Source organism: Notolepis coatsorum, assembly GCF_963971535.1.
Source record: "Notolepis coatsorum genome assembly, chromosome: 15".
Lineage (NCBI taxonomy): Eukaryota > Metazoa > Chordata > Actinopteri > Aulopiformes > Paralepididae > Notolepis > Notolepis coatsorum.
Window position 1 is genome coordinate 33,635,119 of NC_140179.1, and position 18,783 is coordinate 33,653,901.

General features: G+C 41.8%; 1 protein-coding gene across 2 annotated transcripts in view; it reads right to left on the reverse strand.

The window, feature by feature from the left end:
- Positions 1–18,783, reverse strand: part of cnot4b (CCR4-NOT transcription complex, subunit 4b) — a 139,072-nt gene that overhangs the window by 34,910 nt on the left and 85,379 nt on the right. For both annotated transcript variants that reach the window (XM_084330029.1, XM_084330030.1), the window contains exons 4-8: positions 7,999–8,085; positions 6,997–7,098; positions 3,417–3,542; positions 2,389–2,513; positions 2,047–2,247 (exon numbers count right to left, since the gene is read on the reverse strand). In XM_084330029.1, the coding sequence (XP_084186155.1) occupies positions 2,047–2,247; positions 2,389–2,513; positions 3,417–3,542; positions 6,997–7,098; positions 7,999–8,085 (641 nt within the window). The remainder of the gene's footprint in view (positions 1–2,046; positions 2,248–2,388; positions 2,514–3,416; positions 3,543–6,996; positions 7,099–7,998; positions 8,086–18,783) is intronic.

The window sequence follows — 18,783 nt, forward strand, 5'->3', positions numbered from 1 at the left end:
GATGGAATTCAGACTATATTCAGAGTCTGTGCTGGCAGGAGAAAAGGTACTTTGGAGTCTTTAACACAATGGTCGCCAAAATCGCTTTTCAGCGTTATTGCCCGCCATGCGTTGACCGCCAACATCGCTGTACAGCGTTTTTTAGATCAATATTTCATTTTTTCGATGCCCTAGCGGGACCCTAGATGGGACTGCAACGGCTCAATACCGCCGCCTGGTGGATGGTCGGGCGAGTTACACTCTCGCAAAAACCGGAAGTGTCATCGGTGCATCGAGGAAATTCCTCCGGCAGTCACATCTCGCTACGGGACTCCTGACAGACACTATAGTACATATGGATCGCTTTCTAAACGTAATAATCGATATGATTTCGCCGTTTATTGTGCCATACAAACCGGAAATGGACCTAGGCGATCAGCGTCGAATAATTGGGATCTTTCACCGCCAGTCTCATCAGCCCACAGTAACGTTATTTTCAGCCCGATTGTTTATTCATTTCACTGCAAACCATCTGATCAATATATCCACCCATACTACATAAAGCCGTTACTGATGATCAAGGAATTATAAACGACCCCCCCCCCCCTTTCCTCCACGCATGATGAAGCATAATGTATACCGATCATAAACATTTGAATTTTTTAATATAGCGTGTATGGGAAAGAAACGCCAATCGATAATCTATCATATGCGTCAGGGCCTATAACTAGCGTTTTTGGAATTACAGCAGAAAAGATTAAAAACATACTTATATTCTCGAAGGTATTAACACAACAATGTATGAATGAAAAAGTATAAGGTTCCCACATCCATCCAAGGGGGGGCATTCTGGGTTGTCTGTATTTCTCAAACCAATCACACACAAAGTGAGACATACTAAATAGTGTAGCTCGCTAGCGTGAAGACTTGTCTTCCTCAAAGTGCTCCAACATGAGTGTAGCTTGCTAGCATGAAGACTTGTCTTCCTCAAAGTGCTCCAACATGAGTGTAGCTCGCTAGCGTGAAGACTTGTCTTCCTCAAAGTGATCCGACATGAGTGTAGCTCGCTAGCATGAAGACTTGTCTTCCTCAAAGTGATCCGACATGAGTCTAGCATGAAGACTTGTTGTTCTTGACCCAAGAGACAGGGATTTTGGAAACAGTAAAGATTTAAATAAAAAATACAGTGGACGGATAAGAACATTGCTATTTTGTTGACGGAAGTAGCCGGTGCCAATGGGAGATTTATATGCACAGTCAACATCCTTTAAGTCAGACTACAGTTAGGGTGGCGCTAGTTTACCTGGCAGGTCACACAGTTAGGGTGGGGCTAGTTTACCTGGCAGGTCACAGTTAGGGTGGCGCTAGTTTACCTGGCAGGTCACACAGTTAGGGTGGTGCTAGTTTACCTGGCAGGTCACAGTTAGGGTGGTGCTAGTTTACCTGGCAGGTCACAGTTAGGGTTATACTAGTTTACCTGGCAGGTCACAGTTAGGGTGGGGCTAGTTTACCTGGCAGGTCACAGTTAGGGTGGTGCTAGTTTACCTGGCAGGTCACAGTTAGGGTGGGGCTAGTTTACCTGGCAGGTCACAGTTAGGGTGGTGCTAGTTTACCTGGCAGGTCACACAGTTAGGGTGGCGCTAGTTTACCTGGCAGGTCAGTTAGGGTGGGGCTAGTTTACCTGGCAGGTCACAGTTAGGGTGGGGCTAGTTTACCTGGCAGGTCACAGTTAGGGTGGGGCTAGTTTACCTGGCAGGTCACAGTTAGGGTGGGGCTAGTTTACCTGGCAGGTCACAGTTAGGGTGGGGCTAGTTTACCTGGCAGGTCACAGTTAGGGTGGGGCTAGTTTACCTGGCAGGTCACACAGTTAGGGTGGGGCTAGTTTACCTGGCAGGTCACAGTTAGGGTGGGGCTAGTTTACCTGGCAGGTCACAAACAGTTAGGGTTATACTAGTTTACCTGGCAGGTCACACAGTTAGGGTGGCGCTAGTTTACCTGGCAGGTCACACAGTTAGGGTGGGGCTAGTTTACCTGGCAGGTCAGACAGTTAGGGTGGTGCTTGTTTACCTGGTGGGGTCACAGTTTGACGAGAAGGTGGAGAGGGCGGCTATGGAGCAGAGGCCGAGGTCAGAGTCCGGTCCGTCTGAGGTCATGTGTTCAGAGTCCGACCCGCCGTCCAACGCTGGACTCCTTCTGTGTTCCAGCCCGTTCACCGTCCTGCCCGTGGGTTGTAACGACGGCCAGGCGTCTTTGTTGGTGCTGTTGGATCTATGGAGCGAGAGTGAGAGATTAACAGTGAATTCAGGTTACATCGGAGAGTATGATATGACAACATGGACACACCATGTTCTCACTATCTTCAGGAATGTGTAGCAAGTGTAAGATATTAAGAAGAGTAAAGATGGATGCCTTTGTAAAGAGTTGGATTTGCCCTTTGATTTCTCCGCTCCGGTGGCCAAGGGCTGCAGGAAAGTTGGGTTCATTTTGTAAAGATCCTGTAATAGTTTCTGCTCATATTCTTGGTGTTTTCCTGCCTGGAAAGAAGGAGACAAACAAACAAATGTCTGGTTTAGCGACAGATGAGCAGTGATCTGCAGGTTTCAACAAGTTCAATTTAAGACTGTTTAATAGCACTTAAGAGCAAAATGTTATACCAAGTTCACGACAATACTAGCAATTCTTTTTATTTTTATTTAAAACACACATAGTGACACTATAGATGGGTTATTACATTTTGAGGCGGGCAGCCCGGCTGTAATATTAGATATATGAAATGTTTTTGTATTAAAGTCGTTTTTTGTGGGGCTACCGGGAGCTTGGTGCGTCTGCCGAGAGCTTGTATGGAACGTGCGAGAATGCATTGCTATCTGTGCGTTTTTTTGTTGCTAGTATGGTCGTGAAATTGTTGTAAATTTTTTGAATAAAATCTGAAGAAAGGTCTTTATTGCCATGTAGTTTACACATACAGGGAATTTGATTTGGTCGTTTTTGGTGCAACACTGACTGACAGAAAATTACGGTAGAATAAAATAAAATAGAATAAAATAAAATGAAATATATACTCAATTAAAATAGAAGCACAATAGAATATAAATATAATTATAGAAATGAAATAGGCCAGGGCTGTACAATTGTGATTTTTTTTGTATTTATTTATTTATTTTTAGCGCGCCAATATAAATTCGTACACGTTCCATACAAGCTCTCGCCAGACGCACCAAGCTCCCAGTAGCCCAGCATAAAACAACGACTTGAATACAAACATTTAATATAATTTCATCGCCCGACAGCCCAGGCTGCCCCCCTAAAAATGTAATACCTGTGTAAATGAAATGCAAGACTTTTTAATACCTGTTAAGGCCTTAAATTGAGAATTGTGAATTTAATAATTAATACTTTTTATCCTTCCACCACACTGTTCCCCAGGGTGACCTTACCTGCATCTCCTCTTTAGTAAAACTAGCAGACTCGTCCCCAAGCTCGTGTAAATACATGCAGTCCGGTTTGGGGCACTGCATGCTCTTTAAAAAGTAACTGCAATATTTTGTTGTTCCTAAAGATGCCTGCGGAAGAGAAATAGAAACATTTTAAAATTACATCAAAATATGGCAACAGGCTTACAGTGACTAGTGTTCCTGTGAATCTTATATCTTATCATATTTTACGGACCACAAACTGTAAGGGTGTTTTCACATAATAGTCCTCTTAAAACGAACCCTTAAATCCCTGGACTTGTCTATCACTCTGCCCTCAGATTCATCACTAATGATAGATACGACACTCTTCCCCGTGTCCTTTATGAGAAGGTTGGTTGGTCCTCTCTGATGGAGGCGGAACAAACACTGGCATTTGTTAATTTTTTAAGGCACTTAGAAGCTACCTCCTTATACTACATCATTATTGGTAAGCTACCTCCTTATACTACATCATTATTGGTAAGCTACCTCCTTATACTACATCATTATTGGTAAGCTACCTCCTTATACTACATCATTATTGGTACGCTACCTCCTTATACTACATCATTATTGGTACGCTACCTCCTTATACTACATCATTATTGGTAAGCTACCTCCTTATACTACATCATTATTGGTAAGCTAGCTCCTTATACTACATAATTATTGATCAGCTACCTCCTTATACTACATAATTATTGATCAGCTACCTCCTTATACTACATCATTATTGATCAGCTACCTCCTTATACTACATCATTATTGATCAGCTACCTCCTTATACTACATCATTATTGGTAAGCTACCTCCTTATACTACATCATTATTGATCAGCTATCTCCTTATACAACATCATTATTGGTAAGCTACCTCCTTATACTACATCATTATTGGTAAGCTACCTCCTTATACTACATCATTATTTGTACGCTACCTCCTTATACTACATCATTATTGGTAAGCTACCTCCTTATACTACATCATTATTGGTAAGCTACCTCCTTATACTACATAATTATTGATCAGCTACCTCCTTATAGTACATCATTATTGATCAGCTACCTCCTTATACTACATCATTATTGATCAGCTACCTCCTTATACTACATCATTATTGGTAAGCTACCTCCTTATACTACATCATTATTGATCAGCTATCTCCTTATACTACATCATTATTGGTAAGCTACCTCCTTATACTACATCATTATTGGTAAGCTACCTCCTTATACTACATCATTATTGGTAAGCTACCTCTTCATACTGTATCATTATTGGTACGCTACCTCCTTATACTACATCATTATTGGTAAGCTACCTCCTTATACTACATCATTATTGGAATGGAATTGTGGAACCCGTTCTAGTGACTGGCTGGTCCTTAACACTTTGAGTGCCGTGGGTTAATTCACATTTAGTCCCTTGAATGCCACCATCGGCGTCAATGTGAACGTTAATATCGCCTAATCTATGTTTTAAATTATGGCTATGTGTCTAATCTGCCCGTCGCTTATCAAAGAATCATTTTCCAGTCAGTGTTGGCAAGGCAGATTGGTTTTTTATAGCTTCATTTCCGTTTGAGAGCATTTTGAAAAGCACCCGTTTTCAGGTGAAAAACAACCTATTCTATGATAATCGCCTTTTACTGGAATATTCCAGAACGTTGATATTTGTCGGCCTATTTATGAATCGTTTTCAAATAAACGCTAGATGATCAATAGTATATGTGCACGCATGCACGTTCGAGCCGCACGCTGATAATAGCTGCTTTCATTTCCTCATGGATTTTACAGTGAAACAGCTAGAGCACATATCACAAAAAAGCTTATATCTCTGTGAAAACGAGTCTGATTATCCTAACACTGAAAACATAGATTCCTTACCCGACATCAGATGGTATCCAAATGGTATATTCCAATTCCTGATCACCATTCAAAAAAATCGATAAGTATATTGATCCAACGTGTGTACAGTATAACCCATGCTCGCCGCAGCTCAAAAAAAAAAAGCAGAGAAAAGCCGTGACGTGGCTTTCAACGTCACTATCGTAAACCCGAGATTAGCCGTGAGTGCCGCTCAAAGTGTTAAGGTCCCTCTAGTTTGCTCTGAACAGGGTAAATCTGCATTTTGCTACGATGCCCCTCTAGCTCATAGAATGAACTTCCAACAGTCCATAAAGCTCGAGATTCTCCCCTCTGTTGCAGAGTTTAAAACCTTGATCTCAAACCTTTGTCACTCAAGTTGTACGTGTTTTAATTGATTTGTTACCCTTGCTTGCCTCATCTCATATATGGTTTTATGTTGGGTTTTTTTGTGCTTATTTATGTAAAGTACATTTTAAGTGACTGTAAATGAGGGAAACCTCAGTTTGGCTTCAGAGTTTAAATAAAGGTTTGAAAATGTAATTACTCAGTTATTTTTAAGGGTGTTTTCACATATAGTTATCTTTAAACAAACCAGACTATCCTTTTTAAATGGACAAAAAAAAAAGGACCAAGAAGAAACTTTGTTCACATTGTCCTCCGTTTTGAAAGAGAACTCGGGTCCGTTTCTGGTTCAGCTCTGATGATCTCAGGCCACTTTCTGCTCCTCTCAGACCCTTTATGGCCCTTATGGAAAGCAGTTTGTGCGTTGTGTCGTTAAAATTAGATACTTTTTAATACCCCGCAGATACCCCTGTCAGACCACCTCTTGAGATGGTCTCAGTTAGGGTTTGCTTCGCTTTTTGAGAGTCCGAGTTCGTTTGGAGCGTTCACATTATACACAAAAGAATGCAGAGTCAAGGTCTGAGTCCATTTGAGAGGCTGAAACAGAGCAAGTGTGAAAACACCCTTAGAATTACTGCACATTGTTTTCTGTAAATCCTCGACTATAATCCAAGAAGCTTACACTTTTAGGTGGAAGCTATTTGCACCAAGTTGGTGAAATTCAAGGCATTTTCCAGACGTTATGATGTTTGTTTGTTTTTCTATACTTTTTACAACCTGGATATTATAATTATTCAACATACATTTCAGACTTCGTAGAAATGTGTGACTCCAAAGTATTTGGGGCGTGAAGACATTCCAATTAAATCGGCTAATGACCACTATTGGCAAAAATACAGGTAGTATGCAAGGAAGATTATTTAGTAGTAAAGTGCATAATAGTAAAAGACAGTACAAAGGTACAAGATCAGTGAATGGCACAATAGTTATCTGCCTGCTTTGATAACCCAATCTGATTCTGTGAGGCAGAACATTTCAAATAGCCTTTGGAATCATATCATGTTATGCAATACCAATACCTTGAAAATAACAATTCCTGATGACTTTGGGGGAAAAGGTCTGCAACCTTTGATTTTCCAGGAGAATTAAAAGTTTTATATACCGGTATATAGAAAAAGGAAAAATGTATGGCAATTTTATTACAACGAATACATTCTTTCATGAACGCAAAAGCCGGTCTTTTGCACGTTCTTTCCCCAGACAGATGTCGATCCTGGTCAAATGTTGACATTTTGACCCATTTTCCAGAGTATGGACACAACACAGACATAACTTTACCTCGTCGAGCTTACCTTAAGTGTTCTGCCATCGACTACTACGTTGTTGACGCACTGTATTGCTCTGAGGGCGTCTTCAGACCGGAGATACGTGACGTATGCACTGGCACTAGGCCCCTGGGGAAATAAATAGGACACATTTCGGTCACCCGGCCACAGTGGATTCATATTTTCACCAAACATGTGATTGTTTGGACTGAGGACAGTGGAGACCGGACCACGCAGTAGTGATGGGCACGAGTAATGTTTTCACCGCTGGAGCCCAGGCACTGAAGAACCACACAAGGCTGTGTTGAAATCGTTTGGACAGCCCATGTATTTGCAGTTGTGAAGTTATTCTAAATCCCTTGGAGTGTGAATGTGATATATCACCAGAAAACTACTCAAACTCTACTGTGAATGAACACAGCACTCTGACTTACCAGTTACCACCATAATAAACTACTCAACCTCTAACATCTTTAACTATGAATGAACACAACACTAACTTACCATCTCTAGATAATAAAGTACTCAACCTCTAAATTACCATCTTTAGATAATAAACTACTCAACCTCTACTGTCTTTAATTATGAATGAACACAACACTAACTTACCATCTCTAGATAATAAAGTACTCAACCTCTAAATTACCATCTTTAGATAATAAAGTACTCAACCTCTAACGTCTTTAATTATGAATGAACACAACACTAACTCACCATCTTTAGATAATAAAGTACTCAACCTCTAAATTACCATCTTTAGATAATAAAGTACTCAACCTCTACTGTCTTTAACTATGATGAACACAACACTAACTTACCATCTCTAGATAATAAAGTATTCAACCTCTAAATTACCATCTTTAGATAAACTACTCAACATCTACCGTCTTTAACGATGAGTGAACACAACACTAACTAACGGATAATAAAGTTTGAAAACATTACCAGCCACAGCCAAAACAACCACCAGCATTTGGTTTCAAGACCGCTGTCCCAAAAAATTTACCCAAAGATGTTGTTAGCACTCACCTGCGAGCCGGCGTACGATGTGCTGTTGTTGATAACCACCTTGTGGATCTTCCCAAACTTCCCAAAATATTCTGGCCTCTTTAAAACCTGGTAGGAACACAAAAAGACAAAACATATTTATTTTTTATTTTAAAGGGGAGATGAAGCATAGCGATATAAACATAGTCATAGCATCAAATTAGTATTTAGATAAACCACAGAAAAAAATCACATAAAAATAAGCCGTTTCTAAGAAAAAAGATTTGTTATGTCCAAATTCTTTTTTTTTTATCCACTTTTTCTCCCATTTTCTATATTTTCTCCCATCCCAATTTCGTATCATCCAATTCAACCCTCCCCTGTCACGAACGCCGTTTCTTGCCTCCCACAAGCCGGCTGCAATGTGGACTAAGTCATACATAGCACAAGTCCCCTCCGGTACTTGAGGTAACAGCAGTCGCATCTTTTCACCTGCGCAGCTCGATCTCTCAGTGGCGAGGAGTAACACGTGGGAGGCTCACGCTGCCCCCGACACTTCCTGATTCTACTGCGCAGGCGCACCAACCGACCTGTAGGAGTCGCTGTCCACAACGCCCGATCCCCACCCATCAGTTTCCCACACCCTAATACGGCCAATGTGTATTAGTACGGACGACCAGCTAAACTGAAAGCAAATGTGGAGCGCTGGGCAAGCCCAGCGTCTCCAGGTTTCGTGGCGAGCGCCTTGCCCACTACGCCACGTAGCCGCCCTGTTATGTCCATTTATGTAGAATTTATCAACATGTGCGCCGCCATTTTGTTCACGCTAAATGCTGACGTCACAGAGATGGCCCGCAGCCTCCCACGTACCTAGCTACTACTACCTGCAGCACGCTGTAGCAATATTATTAGGCTCTTCAAATATTGTTATTCATAAAAACACATTTATGTAATATTTTACAGCATTGAGCAACCCCAACAGGGGGATGCTGCATGCTCTGCAGGGTTAGAAATTAACATTTTTTTCAAGGGCTTTTTTTGCCCCCCTTAATTGATTTTCGGGGGCTTTTTTTTATTTATTTCGGGGGCACTGAATTTTTATGATAAACGGTAGGGGTGGGACGGTTCACAAAATGGACGGTTTGGTTTGTATCACAATTTTGGGGTCACGGTTTTCAGTTCGATATACGTTAATTTTTATTAAAAAAAATTTAACACTCAAATTTAAACATGCTTCTCATTTATTAAAAATAAAATAAAAGGTTTACAGTGTTTACAGCCTTAAATAATGTTTGGCACACAAAGACCGAACTGACTGAAAAATATAGGCTACATTTGTCAAAGTATTAACTTAGTGCAAACAAACAATATGCTCAGCCAGCACTAGATTTTCCTTTCTTTAATTAATATAAACACACAAAAACAATGTCAACCATGTTTAAATTCCCTGATCGTCAGTTCTTAATGGAAAGATTCGTTTTCTGCTTGAAATTATTATGTTTCTGTCTACATTTATTTAGACTAACATTATTTAAATATTGAGTGCAACTGTGGTGGATTACGTAATTCGGTGAGTTGGAACTATCTATGGGTTGGCGCCGGGTCTCCACGGACATTTTAGCGTGTGGCACCTTCAGCTCCGGTCACGTTAGGAGGAGATCATAACATCAACAAGCAGCACGAAAGCAGCAATAGTCCCGGTTGGAGTTAGTAAAACACAGTTGTATGTTAGCCTTCTTGGATGTTGAATAAACGCCTATCATTGTCTTTAAACACCCCGCCTCTCAGACTCCCATTTCCTCCTCTGCTACAGTAGCTAGTAGCTACGGTGACATTTCATTGACTGTACAGTATTAGCTTGCGGGCTGCGTCGGGCTACCATAGTTAAAACGTGCGTTGTGTTTACAAACTGCTAACGCTATGGCAAGATGTGTGTAGGCCTATGTAATGTTAATGGCTATGTTTTTAAAGTCGTAATGAAGATTGATTTATATTGTGCGTGCCATTTCTACACAAACTGACTAGCACCAGGCTGTAGTGCTGCTGCTGCTGCCTGCAGCCAGTGCAGAACACCGGCTCCGCCAAATAAATTTTTTTATTTGCGCGTCATCTGAACCGTACGATACACAGACGCTCCATTACCGGATAAATATATATATATAATTAGTAAACTGTCGGGGGCATTAAGTGCCCCCCTTAACTGATTTTCGAGGGCATTTTGTCCATTTTCAAGGGCATTATGCCTCAAGCCCCCGTTAATTTCGAACCCTGATGCTCTGTCATCTTTGATATGGCGAGACCTGCAGTTGGCACCTGACATGGCGAGACCTGCAGTTGGCACTGTGTGAGGCCACGACATTTGAGCAAATTAATAATACTGCATGTTCTGAAGGTCCAGATTAATAATTAGAATTAGTTCAACAGAAAGGTATAGATTAGGCAATCACCTAAAGTCTGTTGGTTGCCTCAACCGAACTCAGTCTAAACGTCTCTTCTTTCTCTGTTATCCTCTGCCCGTCGCCGTCGGCAGATCGATGCGGGAGTATGGTATTCCTCCTCTCCCTTGGCAACACCACAACAGTTTCCAACTAATAACGGCACTAACGTTACCACCACAGCGCTGTAGCAAAACACCTCTCTCCTCACTTTTATTCTCCAACTAACTGTTATCTTATTCTCCGTTCAATATGTGTTGAGTGGCTCGGCTGTATACAAAACTAACGGTACAACTTTGTCTCCGTTCCAATGCGCGCCGTAAGCAGCGGCGATACAAGGAGAATATACGGGCGAACAATAAAACTATCAGGTCGACAGTAAATATATATCTTACAAATAAAACAATATATATATACCGGTATATATATATATATATATATATATATATATATATATATATATATAGGGAGAAAATAATAAACGTGGACTTTAGGTGATAGCCCAATATATATCTTACAAATAAAACAATATATATATACCGGTATATATATATAGGGAGAAAATAATAAACGTGGACTTTAGGTGATAGCCCAATCCATACCCCTCCGTTGAACCAACGCCACCCATTAATCTGGACCTCCAGAAAAATGCAGAATAATAATACGTGTGTAACAAAACCATTCATTGTGTTTGATGTAAGCAAACTGATGCCAGACTCCGCATTCATGCGTTCGGCTGAATATCGAGATGAAGTGCAGCCTACATGGTGAACTCAACTCGTTATTATTGGCGCAAAAAAAGTCAGAGGAAACAAAGCGGCCACTAATGCAAACCACGTTAGAGGGCACATGTGCGTATAACAGTGGTAGTCAGAAGGCCATGAAAAGTAATGGATTCATAGGGCTCGACGACCGCGTTACACTCTCCCAGGTCGCCCTGTACCCGAGCTCTACCAGGCAGTGTATTCGCACATTGATAGCCTTCTGAAAGAAGACGTTTCTTCAATTAGCTTTACCAGTGATATTTGGAGCTCTGATGTCAGCCCCATGTCAATGCTGAGTTTGACAGCTCAGTGGATTGACGCAGACTTCCAACTCCGTAAAGCGCTCCTGCATTCCCAAGAGTTCTCCGGCTCCCATACTGCTGCAGGCTGCAGCGCTGGCAACAGCATTCGAGAATATGTTCCAGACGTGGCATATTCCGAAAGAAAATATTCACGTCATACTCTGAGATAATGCCCAAAACGTGGTCAAATGCATGGAAGACGCAGGATTACAAAGTTTGGGATGTATGGCCCACTCGCTTCAGTTGGCTGTCACGATGGAGTGCTGTCACAGCGCAGCATAAAAGACATCGCACTTTTACACACTGTTTAGCCTATATTTTATGCGCCGTGTTTAGCCTATTAAATAGGCTAATTGTTTTTTCAGCCTGTTATTAGTATTAACTTCTTTAATTCACACCTGCAACAACGCAACTGCCAATGTTCCGAGACATATTTATATAATTGTTAGGCTATTTGAATCCACCATTTAGGGCTGGTGTATTCAAATAGCCTAACTAATCAAATGTAATGTCTCGGAACATTGGCCCGCAGATGCACCACTGCAAACCAAAGAAATGTGAACTCAAGAAGCCAAAACGAAGTTTAGCCTGTTTTAGAAGGCTATAGCCAAAGTTGCCTTTTACCACCGCATAGCCTATATTTTACGCACAGTGTTTATTAAATAGGGTAATTGTTTTTTTCAGCCTGTTAATAAATGTGTCGTTAATTCAGTATTTAACGTCTTGAATTCATATTTATTTAAACTATGCTAATTAAAAACACAAATGTTAGACATCTAATTTAATTATTTGCTTATTTATTAATGCTTCAATTCATTCAGAAACGTTGCAATGCAGCAAACAATCCATATGTGCATTTGTTTACATAATGATAACGTACATAAATAACATAATATTATTGAGGGAGGGAAAAAAGGAAACTGATACCTAATGCTGAATGTGATTTGACCAAAGCACAGTATAAACACACACAGACAGTGGAGCGGTTTGCAGATAGCGGAGCGTTTTGACTTGTTGCGTGGTGGCGATGTCTCGCAGATAATACAACTACAAGTATAATTATATAATATATATTTTTTCTGTAGGTAACGTTACATTTGGTTGACAATTTACCGACTGACTTTCACGACACTCCATATTTACGTAGCTATCTAACCAGCACTGTAAACCGGGACCCAGCCCAAACCATCACGTCACCATCCTAAATCTAAAATGGCGGCGCCCATGGCAAAAACGAGGAAATTACATTTGAGTTTTCAGACAAATAAGCAGGATTTCACATTTGATTATAGGACCATGTCTTACCCAAGGTACACAACAAACAAACTAAGCTCATATTGTTTAACGCTTCATCTCCCCTTTAAGTATTGCTACGGAACAGTGTGCCTTGGACATTTCTTCTTTTTTTTAAAGAGATTTTCCCAGAGATAACTGAACATATTGTGAGCTATTCTACTTAGGAGACCTCTTAATTGCTATTGATCTATCCCGTCCCAAAGAGCTCCCGATTCCCGTTGGTATAAATAATCGAGTACCGACGCAGCGCTTCAATCCAATATTTTGTACAAAAGAAAAGAGGGCTTTGATTCAGGCCCCAAAACATCAAGTTGTTTCTATACAGTCCCACATCCAAGGAGATCCAAATCCTAGATTATTTCTGTAGATCCCAGCAGGGTACATTTGTTACAAACATTCTATTAACATTCTACATCGCAGTCATTATTGGATTAAAGCAGTGCTGATGCGACTGATGTCATCGTTGAGTGTACTTTTAAGAAGACTGCAGGGGTGATAAGTAATGAATACAAGAAGCCCTAATCGTACCAGGAAACAAACATCGAGACACATACAAAAATACTGGGGATCTCTTCAAATGTCATAATATTATGGAGACAAATCAGGGCTACATTCAGATTAAAAGAGGCCACGCTGGCAATTTTTTTATTCTAAATGTGTCATTTCCACGTTACGTCATGTCCGTGGTCGAGGAAAGTTCATTTGATGATTGTGAACAACGGCTGGCCCAGATGGTATAACAGGACGCATACTTAAGTCCTGTGCCAACCAGCTAGCCCCTGTGTTCACCGCCATATTTAATCAATCCCTGGCGGAGTCAGTGGTCCCTGCCTGCTTCAAGATGTCTACCATCATCCCTGTACCGAAGAAACCCTCCCCAACATGTCTCAATGACTACAGACCGGTGGCACTCACCTCTGTGGCCATGAAATGTTTCGAGAGGCTGGCCAAGGAGCACATTTGTGCCTCCCTCCCCAGTGATATGGACCCTATGCAATTTGCATACAGGACAAACAGGTCCACTGACGACACGGTCTCCCAGGTACTGCACAGCACCCTCTCTCACCTTGACCGCCAGAAGGGGGGCTATGTGAGACTGTTGTTCATTGACTACAGCTCAGCGTTCAACACCATAGTCCCCACCAGACTGGTGGACAAGCTGATCGAGCTGGGTCTGAGCTCTGCCCTGAGCGCCTGGGTACTGGACTTTCTGAGTGAAAGACCCCAGGCGGTCAGGGTGGGGGGTCAGACCTCCAACACCATCACCCTGAGCATCGGGTCCCCCCAGGGCTGTGTTCTGAGGCCCCTGCTGTACTCACTCTACACACACGATTGTGTGGCCAAGTTCAGCTCCAACTCCATAGTGAAGTTTGCAGACGACACGGTGGTGGTGGGGCTGATCTCGGACAACGACGAGAAGGCCTACCGGGAGGAGGTTGAGGTACTGGAACGCTGGTGCCAGGACAACAGCCTGCTCCTGAACATTGGTAAAACCAAGGAGCTGATTGTGGATTATAGGAGAGGACAGCAGGAGACACACACACCACTGAGGATAAACGGGGCTACCGTGGACAGGGTGAGCAGCTTTAAGTACCTGGGGGTCCACATCTCAGAGGATCTGACATGGACAACACACATAGACTCAGTCGTAAAAAAGGCCAAGCAGCGCCTCTACCACCTGAGACAGTTAAGGAAGTTCAGAGTATCTGGGAAGATACTCCAGTCCTTCTACTCCGGAGCTGTAGAGAGCATCTCGACTGGAAACATCACTGCCTGGTATGGAAACAGCACGGCACAGGACAAGAAGGCCCTACAGAGAGTGGTGCGCTCAGCCGAGCGTACCACGGGTATTGCACTACCTCCCCTGCAGGTTCTATACAACAAGAGGTGCAAATCCAGAGCCTGCAGAATAATGAAAGACCCTCACCACCCCAACAACAGCCTGTTCAAGCTGCTGAGGTCAGGCAGACGCCTGCGAACCCCAGCTACTAGGACAGAGAGACTTCGGCTCAGCTTCTTCCCCCAGGCCATCAGAGCCTTGAACACTGAACTCTCCACGCATAAACACACATGAGCACACACACACGACACGCACGCTGTACACGCTCGCACACTAGCAGCCACTTTAACATGAGCAAGCACACACTCATGCTGCACACGCCCACACTTATGGCCACTAAGGAAAGGTCACTTTAAAAATAGTATAGTAACAGTGTATATGCACTAACAAAGGACCTAGCATGTCATCCATGCTCTGTAAATAACTTATGTACAAATACCGATATGCCCTACTATGTTACCTGTTTATTGCACAATGTTGTTTTATTGGATTCTATTATATGTTTATTGCACAATGTTGTTTTATTGGATTCTATTATATGTTGTTACTACTGTATTGCACATCGTTGCGGGCAAGACCACCCGCATTTCATTGTATACTTGTATGCCGTGACAAATAAAACTCTTGACTTGACCATGAGCTAATCTCTCCCAAAGCCAGAAACCAGAGAAGTAAGATCTGTAATGTCATCAGGTATAATGTCTTACGCTAACAAACAACACCAGTCTTTCCCATTCAGCATATATGGAGTAACAGACTTATAGACGATGAATGGGAAAGACTGATGTTGTGTTGTTTGTTAGCTTAAGACATAATGCCGATGACATCACAAATATGAGATTTAACATTGGTTTTTCGGATTTGTTGTTCCATTAGTTAGACCATCAAATTGACAAATTCTTAACACATTGGTCACCAAAAACGGCTTACGACGTGTTTGCCCGTCATGCGTTGAACGCCAACAACGTCGTACGCCGTTTTTTTTAAAATCAATATTTCATTTTTTCGCCATGGCATTCATAATTCATCCAGCCAACCTCCGGAGCTGCAGCGGGACCCTGAATGAGATTGCAACGCCTCAATACCGCCGCCTGGTGGATGGTCTGGCGAGTTACACTCTCAAAACCGGAAGTTGTGATCGGTGCGTCGAGGAAATCCCTCCGGCAGTAATATCTTGCTACGGGACTACAGACGAACACTGGCGTGCATTTGGATCGCTTCAAATAATTGGGATCTTTTTCTTCCAGTCTCATCGGCGAACGGTAAGAGGACAGTAATGTTATTTTCAGCCCGATTGTGCGTTTCTTTGTTTGCAAACAGTCTGATCAATATATCAACCCATACTACATAAAGCCGTTACTGACGATAAAGGAATTATAGACGACCCCCGCCCCCCCTTTCCTCCACGCATGATGAAGCATAATGTATACCGATCATATACATTTGTATTTTTTAATATAGCGTGTATAGGAAAGAAACGGCAATCGATAATCTATCATATGCGTTTGGGCCTATAACTAGCGTTTTTGGAATTACAGCAGAAAAGCTTATAAACATACTTATATTCAAGACGGTATTAACACAACAATGTATGAATGAAAAAATATAACGTTCCCACATCCGGAACGATAGATAATCGATGTTGAATGGGCCATAGTAATTAAAATATAGCAATAAAATACAAAAAGTTATAGCCCTGCAAAGAAGGTAAACATCTCCATAGGCTTTCAACGGTGGCTATATTGATGGGTACAATGGCTGGCAGTCAATGTGTTAAAGGAAGATGCCAACATTGCTCTTCGCGTCTTCTCCAGACAAGAAGATAGATAGGCTGACCTTCGAATAATTTTTTGGAATTCGAAGCTTCAGGGACGATTTTTTTTTTTTTTTTAATGTTGTGGGACTTGTACAGCACTTTGTTCAACTTTGTCAGTGCTGTAAAGTTTAAACCTTTTTAAATCTTAGACAAACGAAACACTTTGCTTTCATGAAATATTGTAAGCAGTCATTTGAGGCTTTATAAAAGCAGCACAATGAACACAAATCTGTCAGTGCAGAGTCCGACCTCATCTTAAATAACAAACAGCATTGCTTGTTGTAGTTAACACTATGGTCGCCAAAACCGCCGTACGACGTCTTTCCTCGCCATGCTCATTCTGCCAAAGACGCCGTACCACGTCTTTGATGTCAATATTTCAAAAATCTGTGATCGAAATCATATTTCTCCCCCGGACACTTGAGATATACTGTTGATCCCCTCTCAACTCTCCAACGGTTCAAGAGCGCCATCTGGTGGCCGATCGGCGGATCGCCCAAACAGGAAGTGATGGGCCGGAAGTGGTGGTCTCCCATATTTCGTCCGGGCACTCGCTATCATTAGCGGGACTCCATCTTGATACACTGGACACCGATCGGTTGCAAATAACTCGATAAACAACATGATTTGGACGTATATACTATTATACAACCTGGAAATGGATCGCATATTTCTACATCCCATAATAGGAAAATGTCTGTTCCACGCTCATCGCCCAACGCTACGAGGAAGCTACGGTAAGATTCAACGTTATTTTCTAACGTGTTCGATACTAACTGCTCTAATGATCATATCACCCACACTAGATGAATCATATAACGTTGGCCACGGAATTATAAACGACCCCCCCCCCCCCCCCCCCCATCCGATCAACATCAGATGATCAGTAGTAACTTTAGAAGCACGTCCATTTGAAATTTTTTTATCTCGCGCAGATTGCTATCAAACTGTATTTGATCATCAATATAATTCATTTTGGGCTATAAATCACGTTCTGAAGAAAGCTGCAGAAAACGATAAAAACATACTTATACTTTAGACCGTATTTTAGTATGAATATGTGAATGAAAATTATGAATTTAAGCCTGGCGATCAAAGTGTTAACAAAGAGAGGCAGAGTTGATTTAGCAACAACAACAAAAAAAATCATATATTATTATTATAATATTATTTTTTTAATAATCGCATTTTTCACTCTCACTCTTCACCGAAACAGATTACAGAGAGAGGGGCGCAGAGAGAGAGAGACAAACGCAGTCAGTAAGAGAGAGGGGTGCAGAGATAGAGACAAATGCAGTCAGTAAGAGAGAGGGGCGCAGAGAGAGACAAATGCAGTCAGTAAGAGAGAGGGGGAGAGAGAGAAACAGTGTGAGAGAGAAACAGTGTGAGAGAGTCAGTAAGAGAGGGGGAGAGAGAAACTGTGAGAGAGAGAAAACAGTGTGAGTCAGTAAGAGAGAGGGGGAGAGAGAAACTGTGAGAGAGAAAACAGTGTGAGTCAGTAAGAGAGAGGGGGAGAGAGAAACTGTGAGAGAGAAAACAGTGTGAGAGTCAGTAAGAGAGAGGGGCGCAGAGAGAGAGAGAGAGACAAACGCAGTCAGTAAGAGTGAGGGGGGGTAGAGAATGGAGAGAGGAAGAGAGGGGGGAGGAGAGAGAAACAGAGAGAGAAAGAGAAAAACACAGTTAGAGAAACAGAGAGAGAAACGGAGAGAGAGAGAAACAGAGAGGGTGGACACGGAAAAAAAGCCACTGAAACAGAGACCTGTAATCTCTTAGCCCTCAGGAAAGGCTTGTTTGTCAGAAAAGAGAAGTGCGTTAACTTGCTCACCACATACTCAATCTGCTGGGTTATCAGGTCCAGCTCAGTACAGCAGCCAGGGCTCCAGACTAACTTTTCTCACCACCGTCCCAGAACCGTCCCGAAATACAGTTTTAACCGTCCCAAAGTGAATGTAAACAGTCCCAAAAATTATTAAATATATATAATCTATCAACGTCGATTTGATCATATGGGGACATATTTTGTGCCGATAATGGCACAGAGGGTGAGACCAACTGTGTACCATACCTTTTGATTATTGTAAGCACAAAGATAATAAGCAGCTATAACTAGAACGTGTCGATAACATACAGTTCCAATAGACTAACATTACACTTCTGTGATTTAAATGTGTCCTTACCTTAGACTCAGGGGTTGTATTGTTGGATGCAGTTCCCTGTTGGTAATTTTTTTAAATAAATTAATAATAAAATATATTATATAATTATACTTGTAGTTGTATCATCTGCGAGACATCGCCACCACGCAACAAGTCAAAATGCTCACTATCTGCAAACAGCTCCACTGTCCGTGTGTATACTCTGCTTTGGTCAAATC